At 48.3% G+C, this 19882-nt stretch overlaps 1 protein-coding gene across 1 annotated transcript in view; it reads right to left on the bottom strand.

The window, feature by feature from the left end:
- Window positions 1–19882, bottom strand: part of Rasgrf1 (RAS protein-specific guanine nucleotide-releasing factor 1) — a 129624-nt gene that overhangs the window by 66640 nt on the left and 43102 nt on the right. Inside the window, exons 5-9 of the mRNA NM_001170531.1 lie at window positions 18305–18558; window positions 8508–8587; window positions 5253–5446; window positions 4711–4820; window positions 1412–1530 (exon numbers count right to left, since the gene is read on the bottom strand). Of these exons, the coding sequence (NP_001164002.1) occupies window positions 1412–1530; window positions 4711–4820; window positions 5253–5446; window positions 8508–8587; window positions 18305–18558 (757 nt within the window). The remainder of the gene's footprint in view (window positions 1–1411; window positions 1531–4710; window positions 4821–5252; window positions 5447–8507; window positions 8588–18304; window positions 18559–19882) is intronic.

The following is a 19882-nucleotide window of genomic DNA, read 5'->3' as shown; positions in this document are numbered from 1 at the left end:
TCACCAATTAATTCTGGTGCTTAGCTTCACAGCCCAGACCGAGCATGTGATGAACCTTGGTATACTAGAGTAGAGTTATCCACTGCTAGATAGAGTGGCCGCTGTCTCTACTCTGGTTGTCCCAAGTAACACCTGCTCTGTGGGTTCCTTTCCTGTTGTCCTCACTGTCCTCAGGGATCAGACTCGGGGTTCCTCATCAAGGTTTGCATTAGGCTCCCCTCCCCGCCCCCCCCCAGCTCCTCTCCTCTCTTCATCTCTCTGTCCAATAGCAAATGTCATTCTAGACCACACTGCCCAGTCCCTCTCCCCTGACTTCCCAGTTGCTCTGTCTGCTGCAACTGAGATGCCCATTTGTGACAGGTCTTCTTCTGCAGGGTGGGGCTAGCTCCATTCTCTGTGGGCCTTGGAACCCCACGGGGATCTGGGGCACACAGGGCAAGGGTCAGTGTTGGCTGTGTGGCTGAACAGTGGGGAGGGCTGGGAGGGGATCTGGGCTCTGCTCCAGTACAGAGGAGGAAGCTTTTTCTGGGTGATGTGGCAGCTTCCTGGTCTTCCAGGGGACTGTCTACTCCAGGAGGGGCTTTTGTCCAGGGTTTTCTTCAGAAAGGGAGAAAGAGGCTTCATGGGAATGCTTCTGATATAGATCATGTCTTGAGCAACTCAGTGAGACACAGAGACTAGGAGTTGCCTCTGGGCTTCCTGCATCACAGGTAGGCCCCAGGAGGGCCTTCAGGGCCAAATGCAGGCACTATCCAGGAAACATAATGGATTATCAGATCCTCCCCAGAGGCCAGGTCTGATACACAGATCAGTATAAGCCTCGCACATAGCTGTTTACTAGTTTGTGAACTCCAGACCTGGATGAAGGGGACGCTGACGGATTATTTGGGGGCAGAGATCTATCTGTGGCAAAATGAACAAGTGCTGAGTTTCCCACAGAATATGGCAGCTGCGTGAGGTGACCTTCAAGTGCATCACAACTTTAATGTCTCTGAGCCACGAGGAGCCCAACAGGGACATGCCATCCAGACTCATTCCCGGGGTTAGCAGGAGGCAGAGGTGGGAAGACCCACTTCAGGGAGAACCACTGAGCACAGGCATCCTCCCAATACCTCTGCTTAACGCCTGCCCTTCTCAGGGCCAGTTGCGATCTGTCCCATTCTGTCCCCTACTTTCTCCACCAAAAGACAGGTCAGAGCTTACAACAAAAAGTCCACGGCTAATCTGGGTTGTAGACTTTTATATGGCATGACTGAGGACTAGTAGCATCTGCACGTTCTGCTTCCACATCAAGCTTCTGCACCCTAGCAGTCCAGAACATTCCACAGTCACAGGCCAGCCCACTGGTGATGCCCCCGAGGGTTGCTCTCCTCTCAGGGATCCCTCAGTGGGGTACAGAGCAGTCGCCTACCTTGGCGCACAAAGGTCTGGCTGGTGTCAAGGAGGATCTCACAGCCCTCGGTGATCATACGCTCAATGGCCAGGTTTTTGCGGATGTTCTCGGTCTCACTGACTTCGTCGTGCATGACCCTGGGGAGACAGGAAGTTAGAGATATGCTGATCCACTTTCAGGGAGGGGGACGTGGGCTCTCCGGGTAGACCTAAGGAGAGAAGCTGGGGTGTGGGACCCACAGTTAAGAAAGGGAAAGGGGTGCGTGTCTATTGAGTGTCAACTGTATGCTGGACACTGGCCAGGCTCCATCTGGTTTAATCCCCTGGCAGCCCAAGTTGCCAGGTGCTTATTTTAGGAAAAATGAAGTGGAAATTGGCAGTTGGAAGCAGGCTGGTCATATTTCAGTACTGGACATTGTAGGACAGAGAGCAGATCCAGTCCAGGAGGGAGATGTGAGCCCAGGACACTTGTTTGTTACCTATCACTTACTATACACTATTCTCACCCACAAGCAAAGTTCATTACCCCATACTTTTTTCTTCAGGCTGTTCTCTCCTTGCTGGGAATTGAACTCGAAGATGATACTCAAGAGCTCTATCACTGAACTATGGACCAGACCTTTCTGCCATATCTTTACATGGCTGTGCTTTTAATGTTGCATGGGCCATGGAATATCACGAGGTTCGTGTCTGCCAATTAAGCTGGCTCAGGGAAAGGCTGGCTTTTTTATCTACCTGCCTTCTGGGAGGAAAACAATGTTTATTTTCTGTATCCTGCAACTCTAGTACTGTCCAGGAGATGGCGCCATTTAATTATGTTGAAAAAAGTAATACGAGGGGAAAAGGGGGGTTTTCTGGCAATTCTGCTCTGGTGGGTTCCCAGGCCTTTCAGGAAAGCAGAGAAAGCACTGAGAAATCCCTACCCACTTCAAGAAGGGCCCATCTCATGCTTCCCTGCTGATTTCTGAAGTTCTACAATCAACGTCACCACGAGGGCTGGTGAACGCATGTGGTTTAACCTAAGGGGAGAGGTGCTTGTGTGGGCCACAAAATGAGTAAAGCACTCAGGCCTCAGACAGCTGTCCATGTGTGGAATGTTGGGGTGGAGCTGGGGCTCAGTATTTCAGTTTTCTGGTTTTTTTTTTTTTTCTTTTCTGGCTTAGGACTCCTATTTTAATTTAAACTCTCTGGGATAGCTAAACTGGCTCCCTTCTCTAGTAGCCTCAGTTTCCCCTTTTCCTCCACAGAAATGTTTTTCTGAGACATCTAGTTCTTAAAGATGGAGTTCTGTTTTGAGAGATGCAGAGAGAACATTTCTCACAGTGAGGGCGAAGCTTTGCTTGGACATGTTGGACTGTACAGGCAGGGTAAGTTCTGTTTCCGGTGCTGGGGACTTATGCGCACACATAGCTGCCACACTCTTTGAGGGACATCGGGGGCCCTGGAAGCGATGGCTATCAGTGGTACCCTGGTGGTTGAGGATAAAATGGCAAAACTCCTGGACCTTGAGGAGAATGCAGCTGGAGGTGTGGGAGGAGGTACAGTTCTGAGAACAGCTAGTGTCTGGGTTGGAGAAGGAGGTGTGGTTCCTAGTCTAGCCAGGGCTTGGCTATCTGATGGTTTCTTATCTTGCTAGGATACTTCCCTGAGCACTCTATGGAGGTGGGGGTGAGGGTGGGGTGGGTGAGAGAACGCTCCAATGCACCATTAGAGAAGGTGCAGGTGTTGGGTGAGGAATACAAAGTAGGATGCAAACCCAGGTCTTAGTTTAAATACATTGGCCTCTCAGGCCATCTGCACCCCAGACATGTATCTGTCAGCAGTGAGGAACCTTGGGGAGCATCCTAGGCCTTTTTGGAGGAGCATTAGGATTTGGATCCACATAGGGTCCTTTTTTCCTGCCACAGGCTGTGCCTCTCTGCAGGTATACACCCCATATGCTTCCCTGCTCCTTCCCTCCTGACGCAGTAACTCAGCTGGGTCTCAGAGGGATCGCCTCCTGCCTGTCTCAGACTCCTCCTCTGCTTAGCTTGGAGCTGGGACCTGCCCGTTGCCCTTTGCTGGCTTCAGTAAGTCGAGCGTCCCTCATCTCTATCCCTAATCCCCATGTCTGACCACAGGCTCATCCTCATGTTGTGACCTCCCTCCAGGTTCAATCCTAGGCTCTGGTGTCTTCCTGTTTGGAGTCACTCCTGTGGCAATATAGCACTGGGGTTGTCACCAAAATGAGGACAGCTCTCGATTCCAGACTCTAGAACCCCCCTTTCTGGTCTCCTCCGCTTGGGTATCTAAGGGCCTCTCATCTGGAATTACCAGTTTTTTTCTCCTTCTCCCACCCAGCCAATTGGGAAATTTTACTAGCTCTGCCTAGGCACAGGGCAAGGAGGGACAGACAGTGATGACAGATGACAGAAGGCAAGAGCTCTGCCTTTGGCCTCCATTCCAGTTGTGACCACTTCCCCCACACTCCCAGCACCTCGGAGGGGTGTGACAGGGCTCCCCTTCCTGCTTCTGCTCTTGCAAAGGAAAGTACCCTCTGAACTGCAGGACAGAGAGAAGGCCAGGTGAGGAATTTCAGACTAGAGGACCAGAGTGTCCTTAAAGGCCACAGCTTTTCCACCTGTCACCTCCTGCTGTTATGGGAACCCCATCTTTGGTGGGGGGCTCTTAGCACCACAATTTCTTTGCTTGTTTGTTTGTTTGTTTTTGAGATAAGGCCTCATAGATTCCAGGGTAGCCTGGAAATTTAAACTTTGGATCCCGCTGTCTCTATTTCTTAAGTGCTGGGGTTTAACAGGGGCCGCCACACCTGGTTTTATGTGGATACTGATCACAAAGATTCATGCATGTTGGGCAAACAATCTATCACCTAAGCTATATCCCTGCCTTGTTTATGTTTAAAAATTAAAAGTGTGATCTTAAGTAGCTTAGGCTGTCTTCCAACTTAGAGGCTGGCTTTGAACTTCTGAACTTCCTCCCTGCTTTCATCTTCTGAGCACTAGGATTTTATAGGTGCCCAACATTAAACCTGGCCTACCACTGCAGGGTTTGATAAGCTGACACTGTAAAAGAGGGGAAGTGGGTGTTAAAAATCCCTGGAAGTCCCCTTTCCTGGGTCATGGGTCTATTTGAATGCCAAGGTTCTGCTGGTTCCATCAGTGCCATCGACAGCACCCAGCTGCTTCACCTAGGCCTGCGTGTAAGCTGTGCAGGTCAGTCAGGGGGGACCCAGCTTTGAAATGAAGGCAGGCTATGATTTTCCTGAGGAAATTCTCAGCCCTGCCCTGCCCACCCGTTACACCATGGCTGGGCACTCACCTGGACAGCTCCTCTAGTTTGGATTTGGCATAGTCCAGGCTGTTGCGCTCCACATGCTCATGAGGTGTGTGGGCCAGCAGCTCATGGAGTGTCAGGATGTACCTGGGGATCTGTGAGTGGCAGGCGACATGGAAGGACAGAGCCGGAAAGACGAGGGACAGGTGGAAAGACAGAAAGGGACAGGGAACCGAGGAGGGACAGGGCAAGGAGGGAGAGACATTGATGGTAGACAAGGGATGCATGGAAATGAGGGAAAGGGACAGAAAGCAAGAGAGTCAAGAATGGATCTCTGAACCCAATAGACAGAGGAGGAAAGCAGACTGCATTTCTGATCTGCCTGGAGAGCCAGGACAGTAGGAACCCGCTCGTGACTGTCTCCGAAAACTGCCCGTTCACCTTCCCCACTGCTAGAGTGGACAGGTGTGTGGGTGCACAGTTTGCTCTCTACCGACCAGGATTTCAGGGGGGGGGGCTGTGTCCTGCCACCTGTGCCCTCAGTGTCCCCACCCCAGCCTGCTCCCTTGTAGGTCACCAGCAGCCACCTGGAACATTGGATAGGTGAGGAAGGTCTCCAGTGTGCGCTCCTCGCAGTCTGGCTTGGCCTCATACTGCTTGAGGAGCTTGTCAAAGTCCCGGTTTTGCTTGCAGTGTGCTAGGATCTGGAGACTGTACTGGTGGTTGCGGACGAACTCCTGGTAGATGTTAAGCATTGGCAGCAGGATGTCGAACAGGTCCGCTGCAGAGGAAGGGGAGTTGGTACATCAGGAGACGAGACATCCCCAGGCCTTGGGCCCATTGGCCCCCTCAGAGAGACTGTGTGTGAGGTTCAAATCCCAACTCAACAGAGAGATCCCACCTTGGGGCTTATGCTGATATACAACCCTTCACAGGTGGGTGGGTCCAGGGCTAAGGCTCAGAGGTGTGGGCTGTCTTGTGGCAGCTCTGACTGAAATGGCTTAGAGAGATGGTGAGGAATCCCATATCCTGATGGCTGTGGCTCCCAGGGGTCCTGCTCTGGGAACCATCTCCAGAAGACAGCCTTGGTGTAGATCACACCTTATCTCATGGTTGATCCATGTGGAGTGTGTGGAGTGTGGCCCGCAACTGCTTCCACTCAGTGAAGAAAGTGTCTTTGTTAGAGGAAGAGGCAGGATCTCTCTCTCTCTCTCTCTCTCTCTCTCTCTCTCTCTCTCTCTGTGTGTGTGTGTGTGTGTGTGTGTGTGTGTGTGTGATGGTTTGTATATGCTTGGCCCACTCTATGGAGGTGTGGCCTTGTTGGAGTAGGTGTGTCACTGTGGGCGTGGGCTTTAATACCCTAGTCCTAGCTGCCTGGCAGTCAGTCTTCCACCAGCAGCCTTCAGATGAAGATGTAGAACTCTCAGCTCCTCCTGCACCATGCCTGCCTGGATGCTGCCATGCTTCCTGCTTTGATGATAATGAACTAAATCTCTGAACCTGTGAGCCAGCCCCAATTAAATCTTGTCCTTATGAGAGTTGCCTTGGTCACAGTGTCTGTTCACAGCAGTAAAACCCTAAGATAGTGTGTGTATGCGTGTGCATGTCCATATGTGTGGGTATGTAAGTGGGCACCTGTGTGCCCACATATCTCTGTGTGTTTGTATGTGGAAGCCAGAGTTCGACCTTTGGGGCCATTCCTCAGGAGTCATTGGCCTTGTTTTCTGAGATAAGGTCTTTTACTGGCACCTGAGACTTGCTGATTAGGCTAGTCTGGCCGGAAAACCCCGGGCTCTACCTGTCTCTGCCTCTCCAGTACTGACTGGGAATATAAATGTATGCCATTGAGTCCATTTAAAAGTGTTTGTTTATTTTTATTTCACGTGTATGTTTTATTAGGTCTCAGATAAACACAGAACAAATGGCCGAGGAGCCTAGCAACATCCCAGCAGAATCTGGCCACCAGATTCTCCCAGAGTCAACAACAGAGTCTGCTGCAGAGTCCTGGCTCCTCTCAGCACCTCACTCCCAGCCCCTTCCCTAAACATCTCCAGTCCCTGAGCTTCGCGGCTCTTCTCTTCTGTATATAACCCAGCCATTTTGGTTAAATGCCCTCTTGGCTCTTGGGTTCTCTCTTGGTTCTTCTCTGCCCTCTCTCACTCTCCTCTCTCCACCTCTCTCTCCTCTCATGGCTTGGTTCAGTCTGCTGTCCTCGTTTAGTTTGGACTCTACCATATACCTGTGGGTATTCTCTCCTTCATATCTGTTATAAAAACCTTCTCCTCAGCCTGACCAAGGAACAATCATGTCCTCATTTCTCATGCATGCTTTGCCAATGTAAATATATCATGCATATGCAGCACCCACAATGGCCAGAAGGGGTGTCGCATTCCACTGGAATTGGAGTGACAGACTGTTGTTGGCCTCCATGTGGTTGGCTGAGAACCAAACCTCAGTCCTCTGCAAGAGCAGCAGTGAGTACATCCCACTGGGCCCAGGTATAGCTTTTTTGTGACTTCTGGGATTTCACTCAGGTCATTGCTCCTCTGAGGCAAACATTTCACTGACTGAGCTCTCTCCCCAGCCCCACAGAGCAGAGTTTTTGACACAAGAAACATCTAAAGAGTATAGGGGAGTTGGGGAGCTACATCTGGCCCGGCTCTGACTGTGATTCTGCAGTCTCAGGGTCTTCCCCTCTGCCATGAAGGGAACACTGGTGTTCCTTTACCAACCATGTGAGAACATGAGAAGGAGAAAGGCTTGGGCCTGGCACAGGGGTGGTACAGTGGAAGGGACCAGCTGTGGCTCATTCCCAGAATCCAACAGCACGGCTTTCTAGGCAACGGAGATGAAGCCAGAGCCTTTGTTCTAGCAACTCAACTTCTGAACACCTAACCCAGGGAAATGGTCCCTAAAGATTTGCAACGGCTTAGAATCAATGAGAAGAGCTAGCTGGTCACTTGGTTTATGGTATGTATAGTTAGGGACACTGGCTCATTGTATAGCCATCAAAAAACTTAGCATGAGAAAACAGGGCATGACAAAGCTCCATTCACAATGCTAAGCTAGGATGTAACGACATTGCCTGTGTGGTGCTGTACATCTTTAATTACAGCCGTGGAAAGGCAAAAGCAGGGCTGGGGATTTAGCTCAGTGGTAGAGCGCTTGCCTAGCAAGCGCAAGGCCCTGGGTTCGGTCCCCAGCTCTGAAAAAAAAGAAAAAAGAAAAAAAAAAAGAAAGGCAAAAGCAGACAGATCACTACTAGTTCAGGGTCAGCCTGGTCTTCATAGCAAGTTCCAGGGCACCTAGGGCTGAAATAGAGACCCTATTTCAAAACAACGACAGCAGCAATGTAATAGCATAATGTAATAATCCTACGTAAGCAAATGAGTGAAATGTCTGCTACAAACAAGCTTCAGACTTTCTAACTCACTCTGTTTTAGGTCATGTGGGGGGAACCCCGCACACTTTCAGGATCTCTGTGTAGGAAACACAGCAATGACTGAGGTGGCTGTCTTTGAGGGAGAGAGTGACAGGTGATATTTTAAGTTTTTTTTTTTTTAACTTTTCTGGAGTTTGAGATGTTCCTGGTGGACACGTTTCTGAGTGGGCATGTTCCTGGTGGACACGTTTCTGGGTGGGCATGTTTCTGTTGACAGGGAAGGCTGATAAGCAAATAGAAAGATCTCATTCCCTTCTAGAGCACATGCTGGTCGTCTTTCTCCTCTCAGGGACTCTGGGGTCTACAGAGAGCCTCACTAGATCTAGAGGGACAGAGCTGTCTCCTACCCAGGAAAGGAATATGTGAGAGCCCGGGGGGGGGTTAGGGGATGGCTACTCACCCAGAACCAGGGTGGGCCAGCTGGCGATACGGGCCTTCAGGCCTTGGTAGAAGATCTGGTGCAGGAACATGATGGTCTCACTGAAAGAGAAAGCACTGGTGAGCTCTTGGCTGGGCTTCTTCCCTGGGGAGGACCCTGCTTATCACTTTAGTGCCCTGCCAAATCGGGGCCTTCAGTAAGAGCTCTAGTCGCCTAGGATCGAGTGGCAGAGCATTAACCGCCACACAAGCCCCTCTGTGCAGGGGGTATGAGCCGATGAGGAAGGCAGAGACAAGCTGCTGTGGCCAGCAGCCAGTTGTGCAGAAGAAGCCCTCTCTGCTGTCTCCCCCTACTTCATCTACCTCAAGGTATTGGAGAGACCTGGGGAATACAGAACACCATCACTGATGTGGAGAGAAGGGGCTTGGGACCCACATAGAGTGATGCTCACATTTGACCTGGGCTCTCTGTTAGCTGTTGTGAGACAGCTAGAGACCTCTAGCAAGATACCTAACATCTCTGGAATTCATATCCTTCTGTGTGAAATAGGCTGAGATGAAGAATCTCCTGCAATGCTGTGGCTCCTTGGATGCCTGGTATACACTAGGAGCCTAGCAGAGCCCAGATCCCCACTATTCCTTTAATGCCTTCATTCATTCTTTCTCTAATGCCTTACCTGGTCCTTTTCCTCCTTCCCCTTTCCTGCCTGCTGTGCACGGAACCTTTCGGATTTTCTGAGGGTCTTTTTCCTCAGACCCCGCTCTACCCACCTCTGCTATTCATGGCTCCCTCACTCTTCCCCCTGCTCAGGTAGTGTGATACAGCAAGACCCCCTCAGTGCACAAATGGCTGTGAGGGAGAACACATCTGAGCAGAGAGCAGAGCCGAGTCACAGGGAGGCCACTCCAGGCAGCCAGAAGATATGCACCAGACACTAGGACATACACCAGTGAGGAGAGGAAGCTCTTTGGATCCCAGTACCTCACAGACCAGTGCAGCAAAAGACCAGAGATACCACAGAAAGGATGGTAGAAACAGCTTGAAGACATTACAAGGGACGGCTCCAGACCACACAGCAAAGCAAACAGGCTAGTTAATCGAGTCACAAGATTTCTTTTCTCACTCTCAATGTTTGTTAAAAGTTATTATTTCCACTGTTCTTTAGTCTCAACACACAGTAACATGATGTCTCTGTGTCTCGGTGTGGTGTGTATTTGGTAAAAGCACATCTGTGGGTGAAAAAGCCCATCTTGCACGAGTGTGGGGATGGGAGGGGAATATAAGGTGCCCTGCTTCACTCCTCTCTGCCTTGTTCCTTGAGGCAAGGTCACTCACTGAACCTGGCACGGGGCTGGTAGCCAGCAAGCCCCAGCCATCCTTATGATTCTGCGTCCCCGCACTGGTGTTAAAGACATGTGCAGATACATCGGTTTTTTGATATGAATGCTAAAGATTTGAACTCAGATCCTCACTCTTAGGCAGCAAGTGCTCTTGCCCACTTAGCCGTCTCCCCAGACTGAGTCTGATTGTTGTGGTTTGCCCTGGAGTTATCTGTATTTTGATGCTAATTCCACTGCCCCAAGGACAGCTGCCTAGTCACTACTCAGGACTCAAGTGACTTCACCAGAACCACCTCCCCATTGAATCTGTAAAGTACAGGTGAGGGGCAGGTACAGGATAGAAGGAGGCCTGTCATTGGAGGAGAAGGAAGGATGGGCGGGAGAGAAGTTTGAAGGAGGAGGAGGAGACTGGAACAGAAGGAGGAGAGAAGGGGAGAAGCCAGGGCAGGACAATGGAGGCTGACGTAAAGATTTCACTCTGTGTATTTACAGGTTGTTATCAATGTTCCTAAGGGATGGATGGTACTGAGCTTTGTATGTTAAGTGGGCAATTATAGCTTATGAATTGGATCTAAGATTTTTGTGTTGTGTGTTCTTTTATGTGACAGTTTGAGTGCAGGAAAGTGTGCGGCGGCAGGAGACACTGGGCCGCCGAGGAGTTGGGATGTGTTTCTGCCATGATATCTAGCAGGTATCTTGGGGCACCATGGTGCTGGACCTAGCGAGGTAAAAGACAACCATATACTTTTTCTTATTTTTATATATTTTACAACAACATCTGATGACTTAAAAACCCACATAACCTAACTGAGTAACGTTTCCTTGCTGAAAGATGCTAATGGCTGCCTGAATCCTGGTGGAGGGTCCTGTAGCAACACTGAGACAGTGACCAGTGAGGTAGCTGCTGAATGTTAGAGTGGCTGTGGTGACTTCTTAAAATAAGGCAGCTGTGAAGTTTCCCAGATTTGCTGACTTCCCTGAACTCGGGGAAGGAGTTCTCAGGTCTGTATTTTATGGCCAGGCAAACGTCTTCCAAACTTAGAGCCTCAGACTCTGCTGCTGCTGCCAGTCAGGTTTCTGTGGCCCTCCAACCCTCTGTCCCAGGGTCTCCATGGGCAAGAGCCACCTGAAGACACCGACTTCTTTGCTTATATCCCAAGACTGTAACTCTCCAATCTTATCTTCAGACTCCGCTACTGACCCTGGTTCTTTGCTGTTTCCACCACACCTGAGATGAATCTCTCTGTGGAAGTCTCGGATGCTTCCAAGTCACCTGTGAGAGAGACTGTCTTCTTCCAAACTGTTAACGTCCATGTCTTGGCCTTTCCCCTGCCTCACAGGTGTTCTTTCTGACATCTACAATGCTGTGTGTTCTCCAGAAGCTCTCGAATGAACTCTGACCAGATCCTTTAGAAGAATACCTCCCCATCTGTGGCATCTACAAAAGTATATTGCTTAGATAATCAAATTTGAAAGCTGATACGCTTCCTCGAGGCACCAGCTGTGGAGCAGATGTCGAGTTAGCAGCCTCGAGACAAACAGTTACTTTGTATGTCTCCATCCTAGCTCTGGGGTGACAAGGTGCACCGTCAGTCACTCCTACTGTTTTGGAAAGAATCATTGTTTTTCCTTAGCATTAGGTCTCAACAGTGGACGTGTGTGTGTGTGTGTGTGTGTGTGTGTGTGTGTGTGTGTGTGTGTGTGTGTGTGTCTGCGTGTCTGTGTGTGTGCACGAACGTGGGTGCCTGTGCCTGACTCCCCTTCACAGAGCACAGGTAAGGAAAATTCAGGCTTCTGAATTAAGAATTTTAAAATGATCACTGGCTTAGCTTCCACATCTGGGTCCTTAACAAGACAGCCCATTCTCTGAAGTTCCCAAATCAGACATCAACTTCTCTGTAGCTGTGACAGTCTTCCACAGAGTTGTCTATTGTGTCAGGCTCTTTGGTCCCCATGGAGAATCAGGGGTGAAAGTGCAGCCACCTCCATGGATGTCCTCTGATCCATCTTCTGGACGGTGATCTCTGATCTATTTTCTGGACAACTTCCTTCAGTTTGCCTATCAGCACCTTGCGCTGTGCCTTGGAGGACTGATTTCTTTCTGTGAGTCTGACAACTTCTACAGCTTTCTCACTCTCTGCCTTCTCAGAGTTGAGGGGAGTTAGTGCATCTCTCTGGATTAGGTCCCAGCCTCAGGCAATGCTACTGTTTATTTGAGCTTCCCTCTGGACTACTCAGTGTCTCTCTAACAGTAATGTGAGTGCTAGCCTCCTTAGCATTGGTGTTTATTGGGCCAGCGCCTCTTTTTTTTTAAGTGGAAGATTTATTTTTGTTATTTTTAATTATGTGCCTGAGTGTTAGCATGTGCCCCTCAGGACTAGCACCTGAGGAGACTAGAGGTATAGGGTTCCCTGGAACTAGAATTACAGTCATTTGAGAGCTGCTAATGAGGGAATCAAACTCAGGTCCTTAGTGAGGGCTGAAGGAGTACTTTACACCAAGCCATCTCTCCAGCCCCGGAGAAACACTTTTAATTCCCTTCAAGGCTGTTTCCTTTGCTTTCAGAACTTGGCTGCTTGTTGCAAGAAGCATGGCTCTCAGGCCATTCAGATCTCAGCATGCATTTCTCACTGAGCCATATTTTTGCTTTTGATTCAAAATAGGATATTGAGAATGTGTTTTATTCACGCACTCAGGGGCCACTGTAGAGTTATCGTTTCAATTTCAGTATTGTCTCTGGAGATCAGCAGGCCAGAGGACAGCAAGCGAGATACAGTAATGACCAACTGGTTGAGCCTCCAAAGCATACACATGGCATGTATCATATCAAATGGATCATTCTCCTCCTGGCCCCCCACCCGCTGCTTGGTAACAGGGTTTCTCTGTAGCCCTGGCTGTCCTGGGACATGTCCTGTAGACCAGGCTGGCTTCAGACTCACAGAGATCTACTAGCCTCTGCCTCTTGGGTGTTGGGATTAAAGCTGTGCACTACCATGCCTGGCTTCAAATGGACCATCTTAAGATTCATGGCATCCCAAACAATGAAATCATATCATCAAAGTCACTTGTCACAGATCATTATAACAAAACAAGGTTTGAAATTTCACAAGAATTACCAAAATGTGGTGGAGACGTAAACCGAGACTGTGTTGTTTGATGGGTATGCTCCGTGAAGGGTGGACACAAGCCTTGCACTGTGAAAGGTGACATCTGTTCAGCCAGCTTGTGGAGGGATTGGAGGTAGAGGCAGGTGTGCATGGCTCTGTCTCCAACAAGGTGGAAGGAGAGGACAGACACCCAGAGTTTTCCTCTGACCTACACATGAATATGTCCACAGGCACACAAAGGTATACAGGCACATACACACATACCCACACGCATGCATGCGTGCATACACACACGTGATTAGTGGGTTGGTTGAACATTTTCCATGAATATCAGTCTTTTGTCTATTTTGGGAGATTCCCTGTGTTGCCTAATTACTCTTTTCTCTCAAGAAGTTGAAACAACTCCCACAAACACAGGTCTGACATGCGTGAGTCCCATCATTCACTTCAGATTTACCATGGTTGGGGATATGATTTTCCATTTTGCTATGGGAGGATCTCTGTTTTCTTTCTGCCTTCACCTTGGCGCATCAGGTCTTTTTCAACCCCTACATGGCATCCATATACCTGTATTTTAGTTTATGTGAAAATAATCAACCAAAGCTTGCTTTGCTGCAATATGAGACAAAAGGCTATGGATGTGACTTTCCTCTTTGATTGGCATGCAGAGTGGCCAATTCAAATTAGAATGCCAGTGGTTTTTACTAAATTCATGAGCATTCTTCAACCTGAGCCTGGATTTTCTTTTTGATCGATGGCATGCTGCCTGGCTCTGGTCTTAGGTGGTTCTATCCTGTTATGATATAGCTTTGTTCTATCTATCTATCTATCTATCTATCTATCTATCTATCTATCTATCTATCTATCACCTACCTACCTATCATCTATCTACCTACCATCTATCATCTATCTACCTACTTACCTATCATCTATCTATGTATGTATGTATGTATGTATGTATGTATGTATGTATCTATCTATCTATCTATCTATCTATCTATCTATCTATCTATCTATCTGTCTATCATCTACCTACCTATCACCTACCTACTTACCTTCCTACCTACCTATCATCTATCTGTCTATTATCTTGCAGGTATGTAGCCATGTGAGGCCAGAGGCCAGCCTTTGGCGCATTCCTCAGGAACATTGTCAACCTTATGTAGAGGCAGGGTCTCTCATGGACCTAAAGTTCACCATGTAAGCTAGGTTGGCTGGCCATTGAGCCCCAGGGAGCCTCTGGTCTCTGCCATCTTAGTGTTGAGATCACAGGTATACACTACCTTGGGTTTTTCACATGGTTTCTGGGGTGGAACTCAGATCCAAGTGCAAACTGAGCCATTTCCCCAAGTCCTACTTGTGTGTTTTCCAAGTCTTTACAAAAGACATAAGAAAGCTTTATTTCTCTGTCACTTGGAAGCTCTGTTTATTTCTATATATTGTTGGTTCTATTTCAAGCAGGATCATTCGCTCATATTTTAAAGTTACTCTGTAGACAATGGGAAAAGGTACCCCATTGGATTAAAAACTTCCTGGACTTTGGACTCCCGACCAGGTTCCCATCGCCTGTGACCTCTGATTTATCCAACACAACTACTCCTCCACCATCTGCTTCTCTTGTCACTGAGTAACAGCTTGAGCTGACCAGTCTCTTGGTCATGCCATCTGACCCATCATACTGTGGATTCTGTGCTCTGCTCTCAGGGCCACCTGCTTTTCTGTCATCTCTGCCCAGACCATTGTTAGTGGGTTCCTCAGGGGTCCCCTGCTTCCACACTGCCTTCACCCACTCTCTTGAACATCTGAGCTGCCTTAGAGTGGCCTTAGCTTGTCCTGTACCCTCCCCCAGTCTCCAGTCTGTCTTACAGATTCATTCCTCTTTCTCACTTCACTTCAGCCACTCTGCCTCTGTTTCTGTCCACTGTACTCAAGTTTTCCTTGCCTCAGAGTTTTTGCATAGGCCATTCTCTTGGGCACAGTTGACATTTTTGGATGGGAGAAGGAGAGTAGGAGAGAAGAGGAAATGGGAGGGGGAAAGAGTCTAGTATTATGTACGTGTGAGTATACTTGAAAATTACTTCAGATTTGTTATTTTATTTTAGGTGTGGGAATGCTCTGCTTTCGTGTATGTGTGCTCACAACATGCATGCCTGCTTCCCATGGAGGTCGGGAGAGGGCACTGGATGCCTGGAACTGGAGCTATGGTTGTAAGACACCATGTGGGTGCTGGTATCTCAATTCGGGTCCTCTGCAGGAGCAAGCAAGTGCTCTTAATCGCCGAGCCATCTCTCCAGCCCTAAGTAGGCCTTTATTTAAAAAATCGACTTTTGACTAGAATAATTGGAAGGGCTTTCCATTTTATTCAGTTCTGTCAGTTTAAGGGGAAAAAATGATTGATTTCTTTCAGTTCTGTTGGTTTAAGTAAAAACGATTGATTCTTTTAAAATGCTAAGTTCATCGTGGCTCTTCAAGTAGGTTTCCTAAATGCGCTGCACCCTTTCAAAGGTGGGGGACTGCGAGCCCTGAGCTGAGCTCTGCCAACACGGAGTCAGGCACCAGGCCAGATGCTGGTCACTCACACCCAATCCTAGCAATGATAAAGATGGAGATTGGGTTCCAGTGGGTACCATCCTTCCTGAACTCTGTGTCACAGGTTAGCAGCTGTGGTCTGCAGGACACACGCGACACACCCCATCTCCGATGACTTTCACTTTTTTGAGGTTATTGTTTTAAGACAGAATCTCACTATGTATTTAAGGATGCCCGGGAGCCTGTTATAGACTCCAGACTGGCCCTTGCCTCTTCAGTGCTGGCGTTCTAGGTATGTGCCACCACAGCTGGATTTTCTTTTCATACTCAAATCCTCAAACAAATATTTTGTGACATGTGGAAATTATATGAAGTTCACATCTTAGTGTGTATAAATAAAATTAATTGGAATAGAGCCACCCCATGTGTTTGTGTCTCTATTACTGCTTAGTTGCCATAGGGAATGTGGGCTCCACAAACTCTAAAATATCAATTTTAATTAATTTTTTAGTGAATGAAGCAATGACATTTTATGTATTACTGCACTTTGCTCTGGTTTATCCTTCCACTACCCTTCTGTTCCTTCTTTTGCCTCCTACGATAAGATCAAAATACTCACATATGGCCCTTTCCAGATAAGTTTTGCTGGCCAGTATATGAGTGGTCTCCCAGGAATTGTGACGTGTGTAGCTCATGGGCCTGTTCTCGCCCTCTGGGAAGACCTAGATGGATCTAAAGATATCATTGTTTGGGTTTGTGAGGTGGCTCAGTGGGTCAAGCATGTGCTTCACAGGTACGAGAATCTGCATTTAGACCTCCATCACCCATGTGAAACCTGGCACAGTGGCATAAGTCGGCCATCCCAGCTCTGGGAAAGCAGACAAGAGGATCATTGGTGCTTGCTGGTCAATGGGTATAGTCCAAATGGTGAGATCCAGGTGTACTGAGAAATCTTACCAGATAATAAGGGGAAAAAACCTAGGATGCAGAGAAATCGAAGGAGAGGCCCAGTGTCGACTTTTGCCTCTACATGTACACATGTGCACACACTCACACATACACAAAAGAAATCACTGTTTAAACGTACTGAGGGCTACTGCAGAGAGGCACTCTAGGAGTTTACGGAAGGGAATGATTGGCTAATAGCTATCAAGAGGTCTGGGGGCTGCTGAGGGACAGAACATCCAAAGGAACCAATGAGAAGAGTTCATTTGAGACCTGCTTACCTTCCCCTTTCTTCAGGGACCAGGAAGGGGCATAACCAAGGCCAGGCCAAAGAGGACAGAGTAGGGCCAGAGCAGGGCAGATACAGGCCTGTCTACACTGCTAGTTATGGTGGCTTTGGTGTCCACCCTTGTCCACTCCCTAGATCATTCAGACATGACAAATGGATTGTGGCATTTCCTTCCACAGAGTTCCTCATTGGCCCAAACCAAGGCTTCAGGCAGTCACTCACTGTCAATCATCAGAGTAAGCATCAGGATACAGACACCCCCTGTCACCAGGCTGGGGAGCCCCTTAGAACAATTGTAGCTTCCAGCGCTCAGTGCCAGGGGCCTGGATTTTATTAAAAGAAAATTGTTCAAGTCTGTAAGCAGACCACACTGGCCACTCAGAGCCGGCTGCTGCTGATAAGGCGAAGGATCTTCCCGAGGTATGACAAGCATGCAATTAACGCCCTTCATGACACTGCCAGCCTGGAGGAGAGAGGTCTCTTTCTTCTCTAGGACCCTTTTACGGAGCACCAGTAAATTAAATCACTAAATTGATATCAGGTTTCTAATGTGGCTGTTCACTTCCTCTCCCAAGCAATGCAACTGGGCAGAGATGCTCTCCAGTAAACCAGCAGGCAGCTCCACTCTTCACATGTGCTGCCCAGACCCCTTCCTTCCCCTTCGGGAACCTGTCACCAAGGCACTTATAGTAGGAGGAAGGGTGGGGCTCACACAGTGGAACAGACTTCAGATGGGGGTGGTATTTGGAGTCCTGTGCTGGGATCTATGCTCACAAGAAGCATGGAGGAAAGAAGAGGCGGCTGGCTTGTCTTTCCTTGTCCAGCCTGTGATGCCTCTTTTCCACATGCTTCTGTCCAGTGAGGCTCTTAGCACAAGAATCTCCCAGAAGTAAAGGTTGCTGCTAAGCACTTCAAAGTTCCAAAACCGTGAGCGCAAATAAGCTATCTTTCCTTTCTTTTTCTTCAGTTCTGTGAACAAAACTGACGGTTTCCCATATGCTGGGCAAGTTCTTCATCTGAATTGTATTTCCAACCATTTTTACAAAGTAAAGTACTCAGCTTCAGGTATTTTGTTATAGCACCATGAACTAGATGAAGACAATTTGTAACTGTTAAATATTGAAAGTAGAGTTTCTCAATCATGTTGGTATTGTTACTCTGGGTAGAATAGTTCCTGGGTGTTATAGTCTGTTTGGACACATCCATGGCCTTTGCCCACAAACATCAGTAACTATCGCCTATAAATTTTGCAGTCAAACCCATTATTGTTAACTCTCTCTTTTTTTTTTTTTTTTTTTTGGTTCTTTTTTTCGGAGCTGGGGACCGAACCCAGGGCCTTGCGCTTCCTAGGCAAGCGCTCTACCACTGAGCTAAATCCCCAGCCCCTTGTTAACTCTCTTATTATGCCCAAAATGCTTTAGAGTATGTATGCCTTAGTTTATACTCCCATCTCAGGCTCTGAAACTGCTTGGTCATAGGACCTTGAATTCTTCCATTCCTCCCTCGGGCTCAGAGTCCTCAGGTGGGAAACACACGTGAGTTTGCGTCAGCATTCAGCTCAACACCTGGTAACCAATGCTTCCCACCTTTGTCGCCCCTCCTGCTTACCTGTTCAGAAAGATACTGCTGACGTCGTCATGTGTTATAGGGGGTTTCTTAGAGCTGGCGGCCATGCGCAGTGGGCGCAGAAAATTGTTGACAAGGATGTGTAGTTGCTGCACGTACTCGGCCTCAGCTTCCAGCATGCTGAACACCACCTGGTTCCTCTTGCGCATGCTGTCGGCATGAGGAGACCGGATGTAGTCCTGGATGATGTTCTTCCACTTTCGCCGGCACAGCCATCCGCGAAGGAAACTCTGTACCTGGGAAAGAAGATTGTGAGAGGTTAATGTTAGCATCAGTTACTCTTGTTCTTAAAAACTATGGCTACATTAGGGGCGGGGACCGGGTGTTGGTCATCCTCTCTGCTGGGAGTGTAGGGAGAAGAGCTGATATGAAAGGAAGGAAGGCCTGGCTCTGCCGCCTGTGTGACGCTGCGCATGCGCCATGTGCCCTCAGGCATTTTTCCCATTTATGAAATAGGGATCAGGAACATCACAGTATGGACTAGTCAGCTAGTTAGAAACGTGAGTTCTAGGGCCTGCTCCAGCCTGCTCCATTTTAATAAGTTCCCTGATTGTTCTGGAAGGGAGAAAGGAGGGAAAGTGGACCTCAAGTCTCCACACAGGGCTAGCTTGAGAAGGGTTGCTAGGCTGTGCCAGCCGTGGTTTCGTCTTGTGTAATGATTCTTCTGAGAGCCCAGGGGTTTCAATTAAAGCTTGTCTGGAGAAGGTAATTATCAAATTGAACAGAACAAGGCAAATTTGCACATCTCCAGCTCTTCTGTGGCTTCTGAGCCCTAGCGCCAGACTGGAGCCTCTCCCAGCTCAGCAGGAAAGTAAGGGGGACACTTGCTTAGTGGCCTTGGAGTTGGCTGAGAGAAGTGGTCTCTAACGAGTGTCAGGAACTTGAAAAAGGGTCTTCACTTATGCATGTGCATGGACGCACATACAGATACACACAGAGAAATGCATACAGAGGACACAGACACACATGAACATGCACACTACATATACAACACAGGTGCTTGCACATGCATACGCGTGAGCACACACACATATACACACACACACACAGATACATTTAAACACATATACATTTGCTGACTAGTTTCTTTTTTATGATCTTGACACAAGCTGGAGTCACCAGGAAGCCCTCAAATGAGAAAATGCTTCCATAAGATTGGGTAGTAGGCAATCCTGGAGGATATTTTATTAAATTAGTGATTGAGGGCCCCATGCATTGTGTGCAGTGCCACTTCTGAACTAAAGGTTCTGGGTGCTATAAAAATGCAGGCTGAGCAACCACCAGGAGTGAGCCATTACGTAGCTTTCCTCCATGCCTCTGCATCAGCTCCTACCTCCAGGTTACTTTCCTGTTTAAGCTCCTGCCTTGGCTTTCCTCAATGGATAATGATATGCAAGCCAAATAAACTCTTTGCCCCCCAGGTTGTTTTGGTCACGGTGTGTCATCATGGCAATAGAAACCCTAACTAAGACAATGCACAAACACACAAAGACACAGGTCCACACACACATGCACACGCACACTCACACACACAAGTGGCTCTCAGCTGCACATGGTTCT

Source organism: Rattus norvegicus, chromosome 8, assembly GCF_021556685.1.
Source record: "Rattus norvegicus strain SHRSP/BbbUtx chromosome 8, alternate assembly SHRSP_T2T, whole genome shotgun sequence".
NCBI lineage: Eukaryota > Metazoa > Chordata > Mammalia > Rodentia > Muridae > Rattus > Rattus norvegicus.
This window is presented reverse-complemented; position numbering and strand designations above follow the sequence as displayed.